This window comes from Danio aesculapii, chromosome 21 (genome assembly GCF_903798145.1).
Source record: "Danio aesculapii chromosome 21, fDanAes4.1, whole genome shotgun sequence".
NCBI classification, from domain to species: domain Eukaryota; kingdom Metazoa; phylum Chordata; class Actinopteri; order Cypriniformes; family Danionidae; genus Danio; species Danio aesculapii.
In genome coordinates, this window is record NC_079455.1 from 42,365,994 (window position 1) to 42,392,790 (window position 26,797).

The 26,797-nt window shown below is 36.3% G+C and overlaps 1 protein-coding gene across 1 annotated transcript in view; it reads left to right on the forward strand.

The window, feature by feature from the left end:
* dym (dymeclin) overlaps positions 1-26,797 on the forward strand; it is a 150,333-nt gene that overhangs the window by 15,795 nt on the left and 107,741 nt on the right. The window contains exons 5-8 of the mRNA XM_056445876.1: positions 584-717; positions 4,307-4,379; positions 13,856-13,981; positions 23,475-23,614. Of these exons, the coding sequence (XP_056301851.1) occupies positions 584-717; positions 4,307-4,379; positions 13,856-13,981; positions 23,475-23,614 (473 nt within the window). The remainder of the gene's footprint in view (positions 1-583; positions 718-4,306; positions 4,380-13,855; positions 13,982-23,474; positions 23,615-26,797) is intronic.

Sequence of the window (26,797 nt, forward strand, 5' to 3'; positions counted from 1 at the left end):
AATATCCTTTCCCATAGGCTTTTCCCAACATTATTTCACTAATCGCACAGGACGGTTTAATAAGATGTTTCTGATATGATTTTCCCATGGGAATAGCAGCGTCTCACACATCTGATGTTTGTGCTGAAAGTGTTGCTGGAGCATAAATCCAGATGAGGGAGTGACTGAAGCACAGATTTATGAGAACCGATACGGCCTCAGCTGATCTGACGGCTGCACACGTTTATCATTACAGCAGCCCATAATCATATAGTCACCACTGCAGCGTCTGACAGCATGTGTGTGTGTGTGCACTCGTTTATGTGGTTTACGAGGACACAAAATTGTATAGTGACATGGATATGACCTCTATTAAGGTGGTTTATGAGGACTTGTCTTGTGTCCTCATAATAATAATAATAATAATAATAAAAAAAATCATACTTAACAGGGGATTTTGACCTTCAAATTGTTCCTGTGAGGGTCAGGCTTAGGGGGGAGGCCATATAATAATAATTTTGAGTAAAATAAGGCTTCACAATGTTGTAAAAAAAATCAGTCAGTAATTATCTTTCTCTTTCTCTCTTTCTGTTTCTCTCTGTAGTCAGTTGTTCATCTGGCAGGCCCATAATGCTCTGTTCCTGGTGCGCTGTTTGCTGAAGGTCTTCATCAGGGAGATGAGTGAAGAAGAGCTGCATCTACAGTTCTCCTACCAGGAGAGGGCGCCGGGAACATACGGTATCACACACTTATTCAATGCTTTCACTGTATTCATGTCCACTTTTTGAGCTTGGTTATACAGTGTGTGACCCTTATATATAGATAGAGGTTTTTGATAACACTTTAGATTACTTACCAATTCTCACTGTTAACTAGTGGCTTAATATAAGGACATTGACTGTTTATTAGTACCTATAATGCACATATTCTGCATGATTTAATTCTACATCCCTAATCCTACCCAATACCTAAACCCAACTACTACCTTAAAAACTACTAACAAGCAGCAAATTAAGAATGTATTGAGCTAAATGTCATAGTTAATGGTTTGCTAATAGAGAGATGCTAATGTAGTTAAAATAAAGTGTGACCAGATTTTTATCTTGTTAGCTAATAGAAAACAGAACAGATTTTATTGTTGTTTTGGAAAATAAAAAAGATGATAATAAACATATTTTAGATAATAAACATAATATCTCATCATAATATTTTAGATAATAAACATAATATCTCATCATAATATTTTAGATAATAAACATAATATCTCATCATAATATTTTAGATAATAAGCATATTTTAGGTAATAAACATAATATCTCATCATAATATTTAGATAATAAACATATTTTAGGTAATAAACATAATATCTCATCATAATATTTTAGATAATAAACATATTTTAGGTAATAAACATAATATCTCATCATAATATTTTAGATAATAAACATATTTTGGGTAATAAACATAATATCTCATCATAATATTTTAGATAATAAACATATTTTAGGTAATAAACATAATATCTCATCATAATATTTTAGATAATAAACATATTTTAGGTAATAAACATAATATCTCATCATAATATTTTAGATAATAAACATATTATCTAACATGACCTAAAAAATAAATATACAGCATGTATACTTTCACGACATTCATTGATTCATTTTCCCTTGGCTTAGTCTCTTATTCATCAGGTGTTGCCACAGCAGAATTAAACTGAATTAAATTAGAACTGCCAACTATTCCTACATATGTTTTATGCAGTACTGGGAAACACCTATACATTCATTCACACTCACACACTACGGTCAATGTAGTTTTTTCAGTTCCCCTAAAGCGCATGTGTTTGGACTGTTAGAGAAACCGGAGCATCCGAAGGAAACCCACACCAACACGGAGAGTGTGCAAACTCCACACAGAAATGCCAACTGGCCCAGCTGGGATTCAAACCAGCGACCTTCTTGCTGTGAGGTGACAGTGCTAACCACTGAGCCACCGTAGCACCTACTTTTACGGTGTCTTTATTATTTCTGAATGAAATTCAATGTACAGTGCATTTTCTAATGTTAAACACATGTTTTGTTCTTGTAAATCTGCAAATAAGAAGGTTTTTGGCCAGATTTAAATTCTGGACACTGTGTCGACTTTAAAGGTGTTATTACTCTAGACTATAGTCCGAACATTAGCTATTGAAATAATATTATTAACATGAAATAATACATTATTAGTCCCTTTGAAAGCTTTGATCGTTTTATTTTAGGTTAAAAGATTTCATGGGCATAGACCAGACTTATTTTCTTTCTTTATTTACTAACTTATGTATTTACAGGGTCATGGAAAACCTGGAAAAGTTTTGAGTTTTGACATGCCATTTTCCAGGTCTGGAAAAGTTTAGGAAAAACCCACAAGGTTTAGGAAAAGTCATGAAAATTACATTTACATTTAGTCATTTACCAGACATTTTTGTCCAAAGCAACTTAAGCAAGCTCACACTAGAGCTTGTGCTTGCAAAATTCTGTCGTACGGCACTGGAAAAAGGGGCGGGGTTAAACAATATGATTAGACATTAATAAAAGTGAGCGATTGCTCCATATTTTAAATGATCTTCTATTGGTCTCACGCAATCGCCTGATGTGATTTTGCAGGTAAGAATTCACCAAGCTTGAACTTTCGAATGCAGTGAAATGCGAAACACGTGCTTGCGTTTCTGGTCTACCGCTTTCGCATGCCTTTGAATGGAAAACTATGGAGTGAAAGTGCAGTGTGATCACGGCTTTATAATAGAAGTAGTTTCATCTACTATTACTCGTTTAACAAACTATCTAAAATTAGTTTGACAATCTGCATATTGGAATGGAGGTACAAAACCAAAAAGGCCAAAAACATGCTCTCACATTATTTGTGCTGTGTAAGCATCATCTATTTTACACAGATATAAAAATACATTTAAACTATTGTGTGTTTTATGATATGCTGTTATAATGCGCTATTTTTTGTGGTCATGAAAATTGACTTAAAAGTCCTGGAATTTTTGTAGTAAAAATGTGTATGAACCCTGTATTTGCTAGCTTATTTATTTGTTGTATTTATGTCTTATTTTTAATGTATTTTATTCTTATTAATTTCTGCTTGGTCATTTGGGTTCTGAAAATTATTTTTTGGGTTTTAAAATGATTTTTTTTCATTGTTTTACCAAGAAAATATTTCTAAAAACAAAGTATGGAATGTTTATATATTAATTTAAGCCTTATTTTAGTGAATACAGTTATTTTAAGTGGTTTTACTGAGAGCCTTCCCATGCTCTCTCTCTTTCTATAGTGTAGTTGTTATTAATAATGGTTGAAAGACAAAAATAACAGCATTTTTGAGCACTTGTTAAACTCTGTAAACAGTAAACACCAAAAGCACGGTCTGAATCTCTGGCTTTAGTCCATCTGTCTGTGCAGCCAGACAGTTTCTCAGTCGCTCAATGTGTCACAACCTTCAGCCAAATGCTGCCACATATGAGAACAAATGTCATCTCTGACCAGTCACTGTGATCCTCATACAACTCCACTGACCTCAAGAAACTTCTCACAGACTACACTAACTGTCTATTCATCCACCGCCTATTTTAATGTGCGTTTTAGAATGTTGGAAAAACAAAATCTCAATGGAAACACCAAGATGTGGCTAAATTTTGGAAATGCATTTAATAATCTTCTGCACACAATTGAGTAGAACGAACATTTCACCTGATAAGAACCTACTATGGAAACACAGTTATATAAATACCAGCATGAACAAATACCAGCATGTGCATCAAACAAGTCATGTGATTTAGTTTTAACAGATCATGTGATGTTAGAAATGGTTGTGATGAGACGGCATTAATGGACAAACCAGTGATTTAAGCACAGTGTAAAACATCTGAAATGTTGTTTTGGTCTTTCTAAAATCCCTCAGCCAAAGTCTGCCATCGCAGTGGTTCAGTATCACTATATTATTGTTACCTCCAGAACGTCTCTTGAGCATCTGTCTGCATTCACAAATAGCATCTCACGCCTGCAAAAGCCACCGCATGTTCATTGCATTTCGTTTTCTGAGGTGCAACTCATTTATTCGAGAAGAAAAAAGACTACAGTGGCTTTTTTCTGTGTGATATTTGGCACTAGTGATAATAAGTGATTTTGTTCTCTTTGACTTAATGTATGGAAAAGTCTCTTTATTTTCATATGTTTTATGTGATATTCCAGTTAAATGCACATTAATCTTGTTCACGTGTTTGGCTGGAAACTTAGCTAATGACGTAACTATTTTTTTATTTGATGTGTGTTTTCAGACTCTGTCGGTGAGGATCTTCTGGAGGAGCTAGTCTGTAATTTGGTGCATCTCATCGTGGAAGTGCCGCTTCTGTGAGTATAGCAGAAGAAGAAATGTGTGCGCGTGTTTGTGTGTGTTTTGTTCTGGATTTCTGCTAAATGATGATCAGAGTGAGAGTGTGTTATTGTCGTGATATGTGATGCGTCTCTCGCACACAGTGTGTGAAGGTCAGTTCTGACTCAAACAATGAGGTGTCGCTGTCATTTACACAAAAATACTTTCCCAAACTTTTTCCAAATGAAGTTCAAGTAGGATTAGCATAATTAGTCATGCCACCATATGCATCTTCAAAGTCGAGTTACGTTCATGCGTTCTTTTTAGCTGAGACAGCACCTACATACAAATAAAGAGGACAAGAAAAGTCAGAAAAAGAAACAGGAGTATTATAGAATATATAATGCAAATCTTATTAAATATGAGACCAAAATCCCTAAAACAACAATGGTGTCATTATTGAAGTCAGCTCAATGTTGATTCAGTTCAGTTCAATAAGCGTCAGTGTTACATATCATTCAGCAGTGAAACTAATGCCAAGTTCAGACTGCACAATTTTTAAAGTAGTCGCATCACAGATATTATCATCATGACTATCTGGGCTAGCGTTCTGTCGCTGCTGTGTTTACACTGTATTATGGATTGGCAACAGGGGTTTTCACTCTGCATGACTTTACAATTGGAGAATTGCTGACAACTTTGTCTTGGTCCACAAACTACGTCTCACAACCAAACACAATGCGAGGTCACGTAGTATACCTTTTATTATTAAATACATAATGAGAAAGAAGCCTTTAGTCGGGTAGAAAATCTACTTAATTTGCTCACCTGACTTTAAAAGGGAACTAGCAATTTCTCTTCAACGTTTTTCTTTTTCGAGCCGGTTGTGATATTGCTCAGATGACATGTCAAACAGACACGAGTGCTCCTGCCAAATTGACACTAGATTTTCCTCCATTTCTTGGGTCCAAATAGACCAAAATAGTCTCTGAACTACCTTAAACCGATTAGCATAATAAATCGTTCTACCAGATGCGTTTTCAAGGCAAGTTTCGTTTATACATCATTTTAGATAATATAGCACCTACATAACAATAAAAAGAAAAATAACAGAATGCATGCAGACATTTTTTTTAACCGGGCCATTAAAAAAAACCTTTAGTCCTGTATAAGTCTGAAATCTGATTCAAATTTGTCATTTGTCAAGAAAATTGTAGTACAAAACTGTAGCCTATGTATATACAATTATTAAATAAAATAAATTATAATGACTTTCATGGGCTAACAGGCTATAAAACTGTGTTATAGCAAAGAAAACTGACAGCTAATCATTTAAACACCTGTATTCAGATAGCAGAAAATATTGACATATTTAGTAGAACATGATTAAAACACACACACATATGCACACGCACACGCAAGCACACTAGGGGTGGGCGATATGACCTAAAATTAATATCACGGTATTTTTCATCTTTTGAACGGTGACGGTATAATATCATGGTATTACTTTCAATAGCAAAATAATATACATCTCAAGGAAGAACGGACAAAAGAAAGTTTCACTTCTATCACTCTTTAAAAGTTTCGGTTTGGGTCATTGTAAATGCTCAGTCTCGTTATGAGCTGATCTTCATTTCTCTGTGTTGGTGGAATAAAGCAGGCGAGTCAGCCGCACCAATTTATGAGCAGACAGAGCAGGATTCTCATGATGACCACCAGCGCAATTCCACTCTTTGTTATGAGCTGTAGTTTCAGTGTAAACTTAGTAAAGGTGAGTTTCTTTGGCAATGATGTGTACAGTGTTAGATTTTATATTTAGCGGACATTTGCGCTGAACACGCGGTGAATGCAACGCATCAAGATTCGGGCACCTTCTCCGAAAACCCTCGATTGATCTCAGCTGGCGGATCAACATTTACCTCATGTCATGATCGCTGTCATCTGCGCCATTATTATTATTATAACTTTAGGTGAGGTTTGCAAACCTGTGCACTTTTCACTCTTCAGCCGTTTGCATTTCCTGCAGTAACAAAAGCTCCCTGTTATCTGACAGCGGGAAGCGTTGAGTGACTGACAGCTAATATGAACCAATACAGCGGCAGGGTAGAGCGATTCGGCAAGTTTTTAGAGAAAATCAAATCAGATTGCACTACAACCATTATATTCAGACACACAAATGCTCCCAAATATATTATGAGGGCGCATAGATTACATTTCGGGCGCTCATGCGACCAAAATGGTTGCAATTTCGAGCCAGTATAAAGACATGTATTCAGACCACAACTGAACGTTTGAAGAAAATTGAATGCCTTATTATTTAGAATTAGCTATTATTGATGTAAATGCAGCCGTTCAAGGCGCATAATAGATTTATTACGGTATTGACGGTATTAGAAAATCCATGTTGTGGCGCAATGTCACACCGGTGATGACTATGACACCGGTGTACCGCCCACCCCTAATGCGCGCACACACACACACACACACACACACACACACACACACACACACACACACACACACACACACAGACACACACACACAGACAAATAGTGTGAACATAGCCTGAAAGAAAATAACTGATGCTTCCTTGAATATTATGAGAAAATTAAAGTCATTTCTGTTGTCGTTAATGCATATAAACATATTCTAGGAGGCTCCAAAACCGAAAACAGAAACATTTAAAACAGTGTACCAGAGGCACTTTAAATGCATTTTGTACATTCACTCTTTCATGTTTAAATCTCCCCGAGCGCCGTGTATCCCATCAGTCCTCTGTGTGACCCGCTGTCATTTACACACCTGAGTGGAGGACACCTTCATGCATGAAGCCATGATTTATTGAGTGACACTTCTACACACACACACACAGCGTCTCTGCATTATTCAGCTCTCCTCCTGTGTGTTTCCACATTTTTATGTATTTAAGGGCAGATTGATTTAGCAGCTCTCATGAATGTTGATCTGTTTGTCTTGTTCTAGAGTGTTTTTGTGGTCCACCCAGTTTATAAAGAGAACCGAATGAAAGCCAGATGAGATGATGAAAATGAAGATGGTGTGTTTGTGTGTGTGTGTGTGTGTGTATCTCACTGCATAGTCCTTAAACTACCCCATTAACTTTATATATTTAATTTTTTTATGCCAAGTGCAGTTGTCATTGTTTACACTGAGATATATATATTTAAACCAACTTCAACAAACCTTAAATTCTTTACCTAATATAAATATTGACAATAACAATAAAAAACAGTAATTATCAGGGTTCGTACAGTCATGGAAAACCTGGAAAAGTCATGTAATTTTGACATGGCATTTTCCAGGCCTGGAAACAGTTTTGGAAACACAGAAAAACCCACAAAGTTTTGGAAAAGTCATGCAAATTAGTTTAACAATTATCTGTATACTTGAATTAGGGCTGCGCGATATTGGAAAAATCTGACAAATGTTTGGTTCTAGCCTGACACAAATGAACTTAAAATAGTTTGCACGTTCTCCCCATTTTCGCGTGGGTGTCCTCTGGCAACTCCAGTTTCCCCCACAGTCCAAAGACATGTGGTATCTGTGAATTGAATAAGCTAAATTAGCCGTAGTGTATGTGTGTGAATGAGTGTGTATGGGTGTTTCTCAGTGTAGGGTTGCAGCTGGAAGGGCATCCGCTGCGTAAAACATACGCTGGATAAGTTGGCGGTTCATTTCCCTGTGGTGACCCCTGATTAATAAAGAGACTAAGCTAAAGGAAAATGAATGAGTAAATGATAAAAACATCTCCTATGTCAGACAACAGTTATGATTTGATTGTTGTTTTAGTAATGTATTTAATTTAGTTAGATTTTATTCAGATGACAAGTAAAAGAAATGTTAAGGCGACACTTTAGTTTAAGTATCAATTCTCACTATTAAATAATGGCTTATTATAGTATTTCCCAACCCTGTTCCTGGAGGCACACCAACAGTACATATTTTGAATGTCTCCCTCATCTGACCCATTAACTTCAGGTGTTGGAGTCTCTTCTAATCTTCTGCTTAGTTGATTCAGGTGTGTTTGATTAGGGAGAGGTTGAAAATGTGTACTGTTGGTGTGCCTTCAGGAACAGGGTTGGGAAACACTGGCTTATTATTTGCTTATTATTATAACGATGTCGGCTGTTTATTATTATTTATAAAGCACTTATTCTGCATGATTTCTTTATTCTACATCCTTAATTCTACCCGAAACCTAAACTACAGCCTTAAAGACTAATTACAAACAGCAAATTAATAGTTCATTGAGCTAAAAGTCATAGTTAATGGTTGATTAATATCAAAAATTGTACTGTAAAATAAGATATGACCAATGTTAGTTTAAATGATTTTGGTTTAACTTGGCTGTAATAACTTTGTATACAAAGATTTGTAATTATTTGAGAGGATTAACTTTAAACATCTATGATAACTTGTAGTATTTTCATCTGTTGTTTCATGTCGTTTGTTCTGGTTATTTAATTCAGTTCAATTCACCTTTATTAGTATAGCGCTTTTACAATGTAGATTGTGTCAAAGCAGCTTCACATAGAAGATCATAGTAAATTGAGACGGTGTAGTTCAGTTTTCAGAGTTTAAGTTCAGTTTAGCTCAGTTCATTTACTTGTTCTGTTTTTCTGAAAAGTAGCTGTGGTAGCAGGCACGGCACTGAATTTTAAACAGCCATGCATTTATAATTTATTGCATTGTTTTCCTTTGAATTTTTGGGTGAAATATGACCTGAATATTTTTTTTTTTATGAGATCCACACCAATATAATTATTTATTTAACATTTGGGTTTATTATAATATTGCTGTTGCAGTTTTTTTGTGCAGAAATTGCTTTAGAAATCAATGAAAATTGAATAATATACAGTATATTTTGAATGTGTTCGACGTAATCTACACTGAAAAAATTATTCAAAGATGATTCCTTGGATTTACTAAATTTGTTTACGTTAAGTGGTTGTAAATAATTTATTTAAGCTGAATTTAAACAAACAAATTAAGTTGAACATCGCTCAATTTAATTTGTTTGTTTAAATTCAACACAAATAAATTGTGTGCAACAGTTTTGCATGCAACACTTTTTTCAGTGTACATTTGCATACGGATATTGTTAAATAAATAGCCTAAGCTTATACATTTACAGTTTACATTTACATTTAATCATTAAGCAGACGCTTTTGTCCAAAGCCAATTACAACTGAGGAGGCATTCAGCGATTCAACAAGAAGAGGCAATACACACAAGTGCTAATTATACAAAGAAACTGTTAGAGCTCAGAGAACCAAGTGCTGAAGTTAGGAGAGGGAGTGTTTTCATATATAGACAGAAGACTTTCTACAGGTAGTTTGTCAAACCCTCTCACCTGTGTGAGGAAAATTCATAAATGCACAGTGGGTTTTATATACAGAACTGCAGTGATTGTAAGAACGTGTCTGGTGCAAAATTGGTGCAAGTGTTGGCGAAAAAATGACAGCAGGGCTCAAAATTGTGACCATTTTAGTCGCATATGCGCCCGAAATTTAGTCTATGTGACCTCATAATATATTTGGGAGCATTTGTGGGACTGCATATAATGGTTGTAGTGCGACCTGTTTAGATTTTTTTCTAAAAACGTGCTGAACTGGTTTTCCATGCCGCAATATAGGTTTATATTAGCTGTCAATCACTCAAGACTTCCCGCTGTCAGATGACGGGGAGTTTTTGTGACCGCAGGAAATGCAAAGTGCTGAAGTTTGAGGAATGAAAAGCACACAGGTTTGCAAACCCATCTGAAGTTAGGAATAATGCAGCTGATGAGAACGATCGTGGTGAATGTTGATCCGCCAGCCGAGATCAATCGAGTGTTTTTGGAAAAATGTAAATCGGTGCGTTAATGAGACTGTGCATTTAAAATGACACGAACCGAAACCAAAACTTTTATCGACAGAAATGAGACTTTCCTTTCTTTCTTGAGATGCATATTATGTTTCTATTTAGTTACTGATGACTGCTTTGCAGCTTTTAGCATTGAATGATTTATCATAATCTTACGTTTCATATATTTTGTAGCAGAAATAATATTTGTTAATTAAATTGACATGCGTATAAAAACAATAGTGCAAAATGCATATTTTTTTCAGCAAAGCTTCATTTTTATTTGATGCAAACCATAGATTTATGTTTCATAAGGTAATAGTAGGAATTTTTATTGCAGATAACTCTGTCAAGCACATTCAAGGCAGCGTGGTAATGAGAAATGTTATTTATTAGTTTCATTGTCATCATCATCATCATAATTTTTAATTATTAGACATTAATTTTTCAAATTATTGTAGAAATATCAATAAGTCATCACAGAAGATAGTTAGATATTTGTTTGTGGGTTTGGTTAGTCCTTATTGATGTTGTTTTCAAATACAGTTAATTCGTTAATATACAATTTGCAGTGGTGCTTATTCACTTTTGGTGGTGCTCCTAAATTTTTTCTGGTGCCCTTAAAGTAAAAACCGGTGCTACCAAGTAAAAATTAATTGAGTGATGAATGAGTGTGTTTCCGACAGGTGGTTTGTCAAGCCCACTCACCTGTGTGAGGCACACTCAGCCTATAATTCAAAATGCAATGAAAACCAACAGAGAAAGTGAGCGTCGTCTCGTAAGCACGACTCGAAGTTTAGATCAGGATTAAGGTAATGGTGTTATTTTTGCTGTAAGTGGGTCGTGCGGTTTGCTGTTGTTGTCCAGTGTCTGTTTTTGTTGCCGTTTGTCTGGTTTCCTTGCTACGTGCCGACAGAGAGAAGTCAGGCGCAGGTCACATTTATAGTGTTTTTCAGCGGTTCTGTAGCCGGAGACAGGATTCTTATCACGCTGTTGTGAAGGATATTGTGAATTGTAGCTCACATTACCACACGGATCAAAACAAGGAATGAAATAACTGCAGAGGCACGAAAACTGCCCAGCGCTCTTGCTAAAATGCTGGTTTTGATGATTGCTTAAAAGGAGAGAAATCATTTACGGGTTTCAAAGCCACATGATATTTTTGCACAGCTGCTTTTTTTATGCGCTGAAAGCATACTGAGGAAAAAGCAAAGTCCAGAAAGGAAATACACAGTAGATGGAGTGTAAAGATAGTCTGTAGGAGACATGAGAGGAGGATGAATTTCATTGATACACTGATATATGGGTCTGTTGTTTGTGATAAAGGATTAATTGACAACAGGTTGTTGAATTGTTAGAATAATAATAATAATAATGCACACCCAATGCGGTCGTGATGTGATATGTGCATTTTTCTCTCTAATAATTCAGTGGATATGAGGGAATTATTTCGCTTCAGATGTTCAGATTGTTCTCCAGATGTTGTATTTCAGACATTTGTCAGGTTTTTGTCCTCACACTGCTCCTGTGTGTAGCACTGGTTTCTTACACATCTCATCTGAAGACTTCTGTTGTGTTTTGATGGGATTTTTGCGGTGAAATTGCTGAAATCATTCAGTGTAGTGATATGGAGCTGTAATGCATCAAAAACTACTTCAGCTGTGTGTTTATCTGAAAATTACGGCACACTTCAGAATGCATATCAGCCAATCAGAATCAAGCATTTAACAGCTCTGTTGTAGAAGTCTGCAGAACATTTCTTTTTGATGAAAACAATAATAAGTGCAAAAGATTTGCGATGTTAAGAATGTAATTATAATTCTAAAGGTGAATAATTCGGCCTTTTTTATGCTTCATGTTTATTGATATTTTTTAGGGATTGGACTTCATACACTCTCAGAAATAAAGGTACAGGAGCTGTCACTGGGGCAGTACCTTTTCAAAAGGTACATATTTGTACCCAAAGGGTCCACAGTGGTACCTTGAAGGTGCATATCAGTGTCCAAATGTACCTAAAAGTACCTTTGAGGTAGCATTATGGACCCTTCAGGTACAAATATGTACCTTTTAAAAAGGTTCTGCCCCAGTGACAACTCCTGTACATTTATTTCTGAGAGTGTAGTTTTGAAAGACAGTTGTGTTATTTTTTTGGAGATGCATGTTTGTGGTTTATGAAACTAGAAATTAATTAATAAGTTGTATTGTTATCAGGAGAATTTTAACTTTATAGTAGTGCTAAAATATTAGGGGTGTGATATATTGACAGACAGTATTGTGATTTTTATTTTTTAGGGCCATAATATATATACAATTGAAGTCAGAATTATTAGCCCCCCTTTGATTTTTCTTTTTTTCTTTTTTAATTTTTCCCAAATTATGCTTAACAGATCAAGGAAATTTTCACAGTATGTCTGATAATATTTTTTCTTCTAGAGAAAGTCTTATGTTTTATTTCGGCTAGAATAAAAGCAGTTTCAAATTTTTTTAAATCTATTTTAGTGTCAATATTATTAGCCCCTTTAAGCTATTTTTTCTCAAAAGTCTACAGAACAAACCATCATTATACAATAACTTGCCTAATTACCCTAACCTGCCTAGTTAACCTAGTTAAGCCTTTAAATGTCACTTTAAGCTGTATAGAAGTGTCTTGAAAAATATCTAGTCTAATATTATGCACTGATATGAATGTGAATGAGAGTGTATGGATGTTTCCCAGAGATGGTTTGCAGCTGGAAGGGCATCCGCTGCGTAAAACATGTGCTGGATGAGTTGGCGGGTCATTCCGCTGTGGCGACCCTGGATTAATAAAGGGTCTAAGCCGAAAAGAAAATGAATGAATGAATATTATGTACTGTCATCATGGCAAAGATAAAATAAATCAGTTATTAGAGATGAGTTATTAAACTATTATGTTTAAAATGTGTTGAAGAAATCTCCTCTCTGTTAAACAGAAATTGGGGAAAAAAATAAACAGAGGGGCTAATAAATCAGGGGGGTAATAATTCTATTGCAATAAAAAATAACGCCTTTGGGGAATTGTGTGTGAGAAAGTGAAAGGGAATCATGCCAAGTGACATCACAGCATGTGGAAGTGAAGTGAGAATCTGAAGTAAGGAAATGAGGGACAATAGAAAGAGAGAGAGAGAGAGAGAGATTGTTCTATTGATGTTGTGTAAGAGTGTGTGTGTGACAGAGGTCAGTGAGTTCATTTTAGAACTTCCCCAATGATTTGATAAATGTTAGTGATTTTTTTTAAGTAGCATTTGATACTTTATTATATTATATTATATTATATTATATTATATTATATTATATTATATTATAATACAGTATATTATATTATATTTAATTTTATTATTTTACATTATATTACTGTATATTATATTATATTTAAGTATATTATATTATTATATTACAATATATTATATTATATTTATATTATGTAATATATTATATTATATTGTATTGTATTGTATTGTATTGTATTGTATTATATTATATTGTATTTTATTGTATTAGGCTTTGCATTTTATTGCATTTAATTTAGTTTTTCTTTATATCTTATACTGATAACTGTGGTAAGTCACAGCAGTGATTTAACTTATTAACCTCAATGTCTGTAATAATGTGTCTCTTGTCTGCATTTTAGTGACATCACCTACAACATCCTGTTTGAAGCTGTCACCACACTCCTGGTGCTGCTGTCCTATCAGCTCTTCCACAAGGAGATCCTCAGAGAAGGGCTCATTTACAGATACCTGACCAAAGGACGATGGTGAGAAATGCAATAAACAACACGTCATATTTGGGTCCAAAAATGAAACATTTGAAAAGAATTACTTACTAGCCACCTAAATTAAACTAGTGCAGATAATGCAGCTTTCTGAATATGACTATATGGCATATCTATTTAATAAAAATCTAAGAATGAGTTTGATTTGAGTTGAATATGAATCACTTTGAAGAGATTTTGTATGACACATGTACGACTGTACAGACACCTTTATGATCCATCCATGCATGATCATAGAGATAACCAGATAACCAATAATTATTGGCTTGAAATTGCAACATCTGTGGGACAGGAGGAAAGTTTTGGTTCAAAAGTTTGGGAAAACATGAGGGATGAGTTTGTTAAAGCCAAAAAAGGACATGGCAAAAGTGGAGACTCAGGTACACAATTACAGAATTATGTTTTTTCCACCATTTATAGGTTTAACACTGATGTAAATATTACAATTTTGAATTTAAACAATTTAATAGCTACAAAACTATAATTAAGGAACAATTTATTTCTTTGATAACAGGAAAAGAATATATTTGAAGCTATCGCTTTACAATATACTGATGGCCTGTTTTTCTAGGCTTTATTGGTGATAATAGTCAGGAATGTTGGACCATTATTGCCTTTTTAGCATAAGAAGTGGACAGAAACAAGCCAGACAGTAGTGTGTGAATTGTGGAGTGGGCTAAATCTAAAAAACATCAGTATTTTTAGTGAGTGTACTTTCTTTTTTGCTTTTATTCTTACCATAATTAAAATATATATTTGTAGAGCTACTCATGTTCTGTTGTCATTAACATTTTAACAAACTTAATTAGGTAAAGCTGTCAGAGATATGAACAAAAGCAAGTCATGCATCAAAGTTTGATTTAAAAAAAAAATATTGAATGGTTATAAAAATCCTTATCATCAAAAAAAAGTAATAATTAGTTATGGATATGACGTAGTTCTGGAAACGTTCTACTTCTCTGTTTATCCGTCTGATTTTACATTTACGGTGGGCTTCTTTTGTCCGCCCCCTGTCATTTTAAAGAATATAACAACGATCACAACAAACCTCGTCCGTTTTGTGAGGTGCGCGCGCAGTCAGCGGAGGTCTGCGTCGCGGCTCCAGGCGAAAGTATAAATCAAGCTTCAGAACTCACTCAACAGACCTCAAGAAGCAAGCTGAATTATTTACTTTTGTATAATTTTTTAAAATGCTCCTGTTGTCTTCTGTGCCTGTAAAGTAAAGAGGACCTATACCTATGAGGACCTATGCCCTTTTTACAACATGTAAAATAAGTCTAGAACGTGTCCCTAGTGTTTATGTGAAGTTTCAGCTCAAAATATCCCATAAATAAAGTTTTATACCTCTTTGAAACTGACCCTTTGAGGCTTGATCCCAACTGTGCCATTTTGGTGACCTTTAAATTCAAATGAGATTATAGCTCCACCCTCTTTTGAAAAGAGTGCTGGGAGCACAAAGGCATATGTGTCAGGATGGCAGCAGATTCAAAACTGAAATGGTGGACGGCTGCTTCTCACTCAGGACTGTCACTAATGGGTGGGACTTTTCCCCTCTGATTACACGTAGAAAGGGAGAATGTCAATCCAAGTGTTTCTGCAGACTGTTTTGATCAAGTGTGATTCTAAAAAATATAATGAATTCATGTTTACCATTAGAGGCTGGATATAGTCACACACTGCTGCAACATAACCGTGTTTAAACCCCTTATAAAAGTGATTTTTGCATAATAGGTCCCCTTTAAAGGTACACTTTATATATCTGTTCTGATATCAATACAAAATTGTATTCGTGTGATGTAAAATGAAAAGTTATTATGAAAAAGATTCGTCTGTGCACCGAGATATTGAATTGAACCGAATCGATGACATGATAATCATAACTGAACTGAACTGAACTGAACTGAACAGTGTAGTTCCACGACCCTTTTTGCAACTAGGCAAGGCAAAGTAAGTTTATATAGCACATGATCACATGGTGATTCAAAATGCTTTAAATAAACAGGAATAATAGAGACAAGTTTATAAAAAAATTAAAACAGAGAATAAAAAACTTTTAAAAACAGATAAAATCAGATTAAAATGTGTTAAAGCAGGTTATAAAAGAATGAAAAAGAAAAGAAAGACATAGTAGTGCGATCTGTGGGTCATAGCACAGTGCTCATTCAGTAAAGGCACAGCTAAACAGATGTGTTTTCAGTCTTGATGTGAATGTGCCTAATGTCGGAGCACATCTGATCATTTCTGGAAGCTGATTCCTGCAGTGAGGGGCACTGTAGCTGAAGGCCGATTCACCTTGCTTTGACTGAACTCTTGGAATTTCTAATTTACTTGATCCTAAAGATCTGAGTGATCTGTTAGGTTTGTATTCAGTGAGCATATCTGTAATGTCTTGAGGTCTTAGGCCATTTAGTAGTTTATATACAAGTAGTAATACTTTAAAATCTATTATGAGTGTAACTGGGAGCCAGTGTAAAGACCTGAGGACAGGTGTGATGTGCTGGGAAGGCCAGTGAGGAGTCCATTACAGTAATCCACCCTGCTGCTGATAAAAGCATGAACAAGTTTCTCTAAGGCCCAATCCCAATTCTTTTTTTTTTTTACCCCTACCCCTTCCCCTTGGCCCTTACAACCGAGGGTTAAAGGGAAGGGCTTCAAAATTTACCCCTAAGAATTGAGACAGCACTGCAGCACCTGCACACGTCATCATTTGTCATCACACTCTCTTGCTTCATATGAGATCAGACGATGGCGACTGCTGTAGTTATTCCAGTTGTGTTATTTTATGGTATTTATCTTCAGGAAATCACTGAAGGCATAATTTAGGTCATCATAATGATCTAATGTGGCAATAAGATCGTAACAGTACTGTTCATTTACACAGTGGCCATATTCATCTATGTAAACACACAAAACAACATTAACATTATAGCAGACACTGAGCCCATTCTCAGCCACTAGATTTTTCTGACAGGTTATTCGAGTGTCAAAATGTTGTGGGACTGCTGTACAGGAGTTGTGATTATGGATTATAGATCTCGAAATTTAGCAGTTTCTATTTTAGCTTTTTTTTTTTTTTTTTAGCATGATGGTAAAAGATGAACGCGGTTATGTATATATTAAAACATGCTTGTTTGTCATAAATATTCATAATAATGACAAAAAATACTAATTTGTGGATCTCCTGACTTCCGGGTTCAGCAATCCTGTATTCTGAGAAATTTTCTTACCTCTTGGTTTCGAGTGTGGTCCTGAAAAATCTTCGTTCGAAGGGCCCCTTCCCCTTAGCTAAAGACAATAGAGTATATGCCGAAGCATGCTAATAGGACTTTTAATTTGCCAGTAACCTGGGTTAATCGTTTCCAGTCAATTGTATGCCAATGCAAAATCGACGCGTTTAAGGTCTGTTTTCTTTAAAAATCAGCGATCTCCACTGGCTGAGTGATATCTGATATAAAGTGGGTCTCAGATTGTACAAGAAGCACTGCATTAAATAACATCTCCCCCCGCCATGTCTTTGTAATATGAGCATTTATTTTACCCCAGTATATTCAATGGAGCTTCTCCGCTAGCCTGTCGATTCTGACGGGCGCGTGCGAGCAACGGCTCTTTTTCTCGTTTTACACTTGAGCAACTAAATGAATGCCAAAGTCTGTTTAACTGCTTGTATTTTAATTACATTACAACATCGATGCTGTAAAAGGAATCGTATAAAATGGGAAAAAACTCACAATAACAGGTCACTGGAAGTTTATCAGTATGGGAAACACACTAGCTCTGCATATACCCTATTGGGGCACCCCTACTCCTTGACGTGAATGCGCAAAACGAGGGGTAGAGGTTAGGGGAAAGGTTAAGGGGTGGAATTGGGATTGGGCCTAAGTCTTCATTGGAAACAAAGCATCTAATTCCTGCAATGTTTTTGAGATATAAGTATGCTGGTTTAGTTGCTGCTTTGACATGATTACTGAAATTCAGATCTGACTCCAGAACAACACCAAGATAGTCCCTCTAGAGCCAAGGTAGACTAGACTATAGAGACTTTTAAACTGTTTTTTTTTTTTTTTGCATGGCGCTTTAGTTGAGATTACAGTACGGAAGGGCCCTTTATTCATTATCCTGAACATTATAAGCATTCATATGCCATAAAAATCAATCTACCAGCTTTCATAGACAACCTAGAAACCAGGGAAGGTCTATTTTTTTAAGCTTTTCACACATTTGCAGTAAAAAAGCGATTGATTCGTGCAAATACACACCTGAGTAAAATTCCTCCCAGTTGTTCCAGCCATGCTTCATAAACTCTGTAACCCCAGAACCAGAGTGATCACGAGTAAAAAGTTGTTGTCTGCACGATTCTTCTGAAGTTCGTCCCGGTGTGATTTTTGTGGCCCCCTGACCGGCATTAACAGAAGGACGACTGTCAAGCGCTGCCATTTCATATGCAAATGAGGCTGTTCATTAATTCAGCAGATGCTCTCGTCTGGAGTTCACCCGGAGGGCTCGTTTGCATCGCACCAGTGAGAGAGAGAGAGCTTTTAAAGTTCCCTCGTTAGTTCTGAGCTGAGCTAGCATGTCTGCGCTCGCTAATGAACACTCGTCAAACCTCGCCAGTGTCTTTAGGACTGATGCAAACACTGTAAGCGACAATATGAAAGAGGGGAAGTCTAGATACATAAGCGGTGGTGCATGCATTTTTTTTATATTCTTACTTTTTAAAGTGCAAATGAACGGTTAAAGTGCATCGTTGCATCATTTTTTAGAAACTTTTAGAAACATCATTTAATCAGAAACTCTTGGGGGTCTATTTTGACGATCCATACGCAAAGTGCAAAGCGCAGGGCGCAAACGCATTAAGGGCGTGCCAGAATCCACGTTTGGTAATATAAGGACGGAAAAATCCGCTTTTGCCGTGGCGCATGGTCTAACAGGGTTGAGCTTATTTTCTTAATGAGTTATAGTTGTGTTTTGAGAATAAACCAATCAGAGTCTCATCTCACATTCCCTTTAAGACTCAGTTGCATTGCGCCAGACGGATTTATTAATTACATTACAGCGTGAGAATGAGAGATGAGCCGCCTCATCTTTTACTTTCACTTTCACTCTCGTGGATAGGGAAATGTGTTGTACGCACAGACATCCATTAGCCTATAAATAATTAATTTCCCTTTTTAAGCGCAAAGATTTGTTTCAAAACTATTTCTAAATTCAGTTCTAATTTCCAGCAAATGAATAAATGAACAAAAATAATGAAGTGTGCTCAAAAACCTGAGTTATATCCTAATACACATGCTGTGCCCCATATGGTCTAAAACCTGACAGGTGGGCAAATCTAAGCTTGTTTTTAATAAAACAAATATAAATATGCATATAATAAATAACACTGCTAATAGTAATAACATTATACAAAAGCTAATTGTCATGAATAAACTGAAAAAGCCCCCCGAGATGAAGAAGGCACGAAAGTATGGTTTTTATATTTATATAGGCTAGAAAATTATATGTTTTGTAATATTTTCATCCTTTATATTTTTATCCTATAGGCTATATATCCTTATTATATCCTATATATATATATATATATATATATATATATATATATATATATATATATACACTGGCGATCAAAATTAGAGAACAATTTATAAATAATTGAACAATTCTGAAATAATGTCATCTTCACTGCTCAACAGTTGAAGGAGTTTTTGTCCCATCTATACCATGCTACCAGAACACCTTTTCCACAAAAAAACTAAGGCATTTCAACAAAAAACATTATTTTGCAGAAAACACACTGATCAAAATTAGAGAACAACAATGACTGTAGCATGGAAAGAGATTACAGCAAATTTTTCTGAAGGTTACAACAGTCAGCAATTAGTAGGAAGTGTACAGGCCTCTGCTCTGAAAGACTTCAGCACATCTGCGGCCACAGGACAGCACTAGTCTCTCACACTGCTCTGGTGTGATTTTGGCCCACTCTTCTTCCAGTCTCCTCCACAGTTCAGTGACTGTTTCTTGGCCATAACTTTGTCGGCAAGGATTTTCCAGAGGTTTTCTATTGGGTTGAGATCAGGACTCTGGGCAGGCCATGTCATTATTTCAATGTTTTCAGTTTCAAGGAACTGCTTTACCCGTTTTGCTGTGTGACATGGAGCATTGTCCTGCATGAATACTGCGGGCTGATTGGGTGATGAATGCAGGGAAGGAACCATATGTTGTTGAAGAAGGTTCTGATAAACATTTGCATTCACTCTGCCATGTAGCTGTATAAGAGGCCCAACTCCTGCTGCAGAAAACATACCCCAAACCATGACACTTCCTCCTCCACTTTTCACTGACTTCTTTACACACTTTGGGTTCAGTCTTTCTCCAGTTTTTCGCTGAACATAATGTTTCCCATCGGACCCAAATAAATTAAACTTGCTTTCATCACTGAAGTGAACTTTGGACTAGTTCTCCTCTGTCCACACAACATGCTTCTCAGCAAAGCTTAGTCTAGCCTTTTGATTCTTCCTGCTAATGAGAGGTTTGGTCACTGCAGAGTGGGCTTTCAGTCCAAATGCTCTTAAACGTCGAGACACTGTATGACGAGATAGATCTTTACCCTGTTCAGTGCTGAACTGGTGAGCAATTCCAGCTGCAGTGTGGAAACGATTGGCCATTGAGATCCTCCGCAGTATCCTGTCCTCTCTTGTATTTGTCCTCCGTGGACGACCAGCCTTCTTGGGGGACTTGAATGAGTTTGTGAGGATGTAAAGATTCAATATTCTTGAAATAACAGATTTGGAATGACCAGCTTGTCTTGCTATGGCTGATAGGGTCATCCCTTTTGCTTTCATCTGGACAACTTGCTGCCGGAGGCTTTCAGTCACTTTAGAACGGCCCACCATCTTGCAGAGTCAGTGAAACTGATAGTTAGGCTGCCAGTTAAACAGGGGTTGACAGATAATCAAGGAAATTAGCACTAGGTGCCAGATTAACACCAATAACTGGGAGGTATCTGAAAGTGTTCTCTAATTTTGATCAGTGTGTTTTCTGCAAAATAATGTTTTTTGTTGAAATGCCTTAGTTTTTTTGTGGAAAAGGTGTTCTGGTAGCATGGTATAGATGGGACAAAAACTCCTTCAACTGTTGAGCAGTGAAGATGACATTATTTCAGAATTGTTCAATTATTTATAAATTGTTCTCTAATTTTGATCGCCAGTGTATATATATATATATATATATATATATATATATATATATATATATATATATATATATATATATATATCCTTATATCCTATATATATCCTTATATCCTATATATATCCTTATATCCTATATATATCCTTAATATTTTAATAATTTTTCATTTGTAAAGATGTTTGCGTATTGCTGTACACCCTGTATTAAGCAATGTGGAAGCAGGCGCACAACTAATGCGCTCTGCGCTGGACAATAGACCGGCTTTGATCTGATCTATTTGAACCTTCTATTTAAGTTCCTCAAAATAGCAACGCGCCTCAACACGCCTCCTTTTTTTAGATTTTTAACCTTTATTTATTACCAAATATATTTTAAACATTTGTTTATAAATATATAAATATATTATACATTGGTTGTGCCTTCTATTATTTTCTATTATCAGCATTTTCTAAAAAATATATAATTTTATTTAAATGTAGTTTAAATACAGTAAAACACCCTAAATCTGTTAATGCATTGATCTGATGGCGGTTGAGTTTGCAGATGGATATTATTGGGAGATCGCTGACAGGAACAGTGAACAGCTACGGCAGAAACATCATTGAGTCTCTCTAGATCCACCTGTATGGGCGCGCGTCTCTTATAAAACACTCACTGGACATTTTGGACAACTATGCAGATATATTAAATAGTTCACACAAAAATACACATAGAGAGACTTTCACATCACGCATAGTTTGTGAATGAACAGACTGACTGTGTACTAGTTGCAGACACGATCACGAGTTTGAAGTAATATATACACATACACACATATATATATATATAGAAATTGTTTTCAAATAACATTTTGTGAAGTTAGCTAGTTAGTTGTAAAAATAACTAAATAAATGTACATAAAATAGGTGTATTTTTGGAATAAAAGAAATGACAGATTTCAATAAAACTAAAAAATGTAAATTGAATATATCGATAATTTAAAGACGTGTGATTTTTGCTTGAAGCATGCAATCATGGCTACTATTATTTATTTATTATATTATTTAAAATCTGTGGACTGTTTATCATTATTATTGAATTTTATTAAAACATTCAGTTTATGATTTTTATTTTTTAGTTGACCATTTTTCCATGTACACAGCCAAAAAAAAAAAAAAACCGCAGCAATGGAGGAACCATATGGCTGAATATTTCCCCTAGACTCCAACTATAACAGTTCAATTATGAACCATCCTTCAAAAAAGATTGAAAAGAAAAGAAAATAACCCTAAAATCAGGAAATAAAAGTTTGATGTTGTAAAGCAAATATGCTCTGCTGCTAACTGTTAACCTAGTTAACTTGGTTAACTGTTGCTAACTAAGCAGCTGAACATAGAAGTTCTAGTAAACTAAAACTGTGTCAGTCCAGTTTTCAGAGTTCAGTTCAGTTCAGTGTGGTTTAATTTTCACTGCTGAAAGTCCAAACACTGAAGAGCAAATCCATCGAGTCTCAAAACCAAGCAAGCCGGTGACTACAGCGGCGAGGAACAAACTTCACCAATTGACGAAAGTGAAGGCAATCACCTAGAGAGATAACACGAGTGACGCAATCCTCATAGCTTTTTAAGAGGCTCTATGGTGCATTGCTAAGAAGTTCTTGGCCTCCTCCACTGACGGAAGGAACTTTTGTTCACCTTCCCTGATCACAGTCCTCAATCTTGCAGGGAAAAGAAGGAAAGGTTTAAATCCTAAATTATAAAGCTCCGCCATCACCCCATGATATTGCACACGCTGCTCCAGAACCTCTGGACTGTAGTCGTGATAGATGGCGATCGGCTTTCCTACTGGACTATTACTGCTCTCGGCTTTATTTGTGCATTTTAATTTATTTTATTTATTTATTTTGCTATATAATATTTTATTATAACATTTCTTTTAGCTTCCCCCACAAGTCCAAAGACATGCGCTATAGGTGAATTGGGTAAGCTAAATAGTCCGTAGTTTATGTGTGTGAATGAATGTATATGGGTGTTTCCCAGTGATGGGTTGCATCTGTAAGTGCATCCTCTGCATAAAATGTATGTTGGATAAGTTGGCGGTTCATTCCTCTGTGGCGACTCCTGATTAATAAAGAGACTAAGCCAAAAAAAAAAATGAATGAATGAGTTTCTTTTAGCCTGCCAATGCAAGCAAAGTTTTTAGATTTCATTTCGACTTGAAGTCAGTCGTTTTGGTTGGCATAACCAGCAGCACACCTGTATTTGAACACCTGTAGTGATTTTCCATTCTTGTGTTTCTGTCTCTTTAGTCTATCTCTGACGAGTCGTCTGGTGAAGACGCTGCTCTATAACTTCATCAGACAGGAGAAATGTCCTCCCGCCACACACATGTTACAGACGCAGTCAGAAGGAGGAGGATTACTGTACGGATTCGCATCAGGAGTCGCCAGTGAGTACAAACATTCAATGAACACACACACGCTGGTCCCAGCATCCTTAAAACTGTGATACTGAAGCAATGCAGTTTAGTTCCTGATCCTAAAATGCCCTGTTATAATATTTTAAAGAGACCAAGTTTTGTTTTGAATGTCTCCGACAGTAGGTTTACATCCATCCAGGATCAAAAAACACCAGATTTCTCATAATATCCATTGCAGCATCTTTTCTCTCTTAATGCAGTTCAAGATTTTCTTTTGTTTTTTTTTGGTCAAATATGTTTTATTTGCTAACTGAATAGACTAAAATACTCTAGTTCCTTTTCTGATATGCATTAACTTACAACAACAAACAGACAGACAGACAAACAAACAAACAAAAGAAAAGATGGTTTAAGATTTCTGTCCCTCCAAACCCCGCCTTCCTGAGATTATACTCTTCTCTGAATGGTCAGATGGCTGGTCTGTTGTGATTAGTTGATGCCATACATGCATTAAAGGGCACCTATGGTGAAAAATCACTTTTTTCACAACTTTTCAAGCTGTTTGGACAGACTCCGTCATATTGGGCTGATATACACACACACACTGTCCTTTTTTTTTTTCAATTTAACAACATAAAAACAGTGGACCAATTGGATCGGTTTTTAGATCAACCGCAACTTGATGTAGGAGTGCGGTCCCCCCGCCCACCAATATTGATTGACAGGCACGCATCACCTAATCCTCAGTTTGTCGTTTCACGTCCACCATTTTCAGCATGTCATCACTACTAAAGGAACACCCTTGCTCTATTTTTAGATGCAAGGCTCATTGGACTCAACACAAGATCAGCATTCATCACATGATCACTGTAATTGGAATTATTGTTTGTAACTTAGTTTGTTTGTAGGTAGGTTTGCAAACTAGTACTTTTCATTGCGTCTATCTTAAATTTCAGCCGTTTGCATTTCTCGAGGTCACAGAAGCTCCCTGTGCGAGCGCCTTTGCCTCACGTGAGTGTCGCTCCAATGGAAATAAAATAATGAACTTGCCTGCAGGTCGCACAACAGAAGCGCTGCTTGGCGACGCGCAGCGCCATGCATTTTAGAATTCTAAACATAGATTTCTATCAGGGTACACACAACAGAGCTTCAAGTCGGCGGCTCTCCGCGGTGCCCAGCCAGGATCCGAGACACTTCATGTTTCTGCCGTGCCACAGAGCTCCATCTGAATAGCTTCATTTTAAATAACATGCGAATGTCCATGTCTGGTGTTCCGTGTCACGGCTCTGAGCGGCACATCCGGTGCCACAGTCAAAGTTAATTCAGTGTGCGTTGTTATTAGTCTAGGTGTACAAGCTCGGAACTTTAAACTAGCACACAGTTGACTGTAAAACTATACAAAGACACAAATGATTGTGTACTCTCTGCCTGGTCTGTGTCCAAGGCGTACATGTACGGCTGAATGCTGGTCCTCTCATTCATGCTGCTTGCTTCTCTCTGTCTGCCTGTCTGTTGCAAACACAGAGCAGGAGCTCTTGGCTCCGCCCCTTGTTACGTAGGGCGGGAATTTGAAACAAATTTTCATATGAAGCAACATGCCCCTAAAACAGCGAGCTGTGGACACGCCCCCAACATGACACTTTTGAACACATTATAATAAAAAAATCTGAATTGCGCTTATACATGTATTCACTGGTTCAGAGGTTGCTTATGAAAGGCGACGATTGACACACAGCTTTAATGAAAGTGGGATATAATGGTAAAATATGGGAGTGTTTACATCAATGAAGTGAACAGGAAGTGGAGAAACAGTTTTGCGAGAGAACGCAAAACATCTTTGCGAGGGAACGCAAAAACCTTAGAAATATGTTTTCCCATCACTGTGTTTTTCTCCCACCCAGTTTTTTTTTCTTCCACCAATTTTTTTCCCCACCATCACGTCCCTTCCGTGTCTCCGTAAAATTATTAGCTCCTTTTCCCCCGCCATTGGTTCATTCCGCTGTGGTAAAAATTCAGGAAAGACAAAGATATTGTAAGTTAAATAATGTGGTATAATTGATTTCTGACATTTTATTGAAGATGCATCAGAAACTAAATTCACGTAATGATGTTGTTTATGGAGTTATTGTAAAAATGTTTTGGTAAATAACTAAATATTGTGAAAATTATATTTATTATTATGTTATTAAATTTATTAATAATGTTTATATAATATTTTAGTTAAAAATATTCATTCACACTCTCAAACACACTCATTCAAACTCACAAACCTGCTTATTCACATACACACACAGTCACATACACATGCTCACAACCACTCACTCATTACCACACACACAAACGCTCACTCATTCACACACACACACACACACACACACACACACACACACACACACGCACACACACGCACACACACACACACAAACGCTCACTCATTCACACACACACACTCACTCATTCATACTCACAAACACGCTCGTTCTCTCACACACACACACACACACACATATAATATATATAATATTTTAGTTTAAATGTCCACATAATTTCTGTAATGATTTTTGATTTACCCACACTATATCATGGTTTCCGCTACATTCATTCTTCCATGGTGGGGCGCCACGCCAAGATTCATCCCGCCACGGCTACATTACAGCTTCATTAAAAACATTTAATTGTTTTAATAGCAGGTGATAATCACACCTAAACGTATTAAAAGGTAAGTGAATTATAACATTTTCTATAACCATAGTAGTGCTGTGCGTCATTTGTTTAACCCTTTAAGGTTACGTGTTGACTGACTGACTGACTGTGACAGGTGCGTGATGCTTGAGGCCAGCAAACACGACGTACAGCCGTTTTACTTTATTTCAGGACGCATTAATACTGGAAGCATTCATAAATATTCCTATCAAATCTAATAAATGCTGGAGACATACTCTTTACATAAACGCACTGAATCAGCAGCGTCTATTTGAGAGCACACAAGAAGATCTGCACACTCTTAAAGCGGCTTATATTTGAGGGTGCGTGCAAGAAGTTTTGTGCACGAGCAGAAAAAATCGGCGCGCAAGCAAAGAGATCCGCATGCTGTAGGCTATTATATAAATGCGATCCCGACTTGTAATACTGCGCTCTCGACATTTGTCATTGAAAATAACACCACAGGTAGATCTGTGTAAAAAGGCCTGCCACCATAGCTGGAAAAATCCT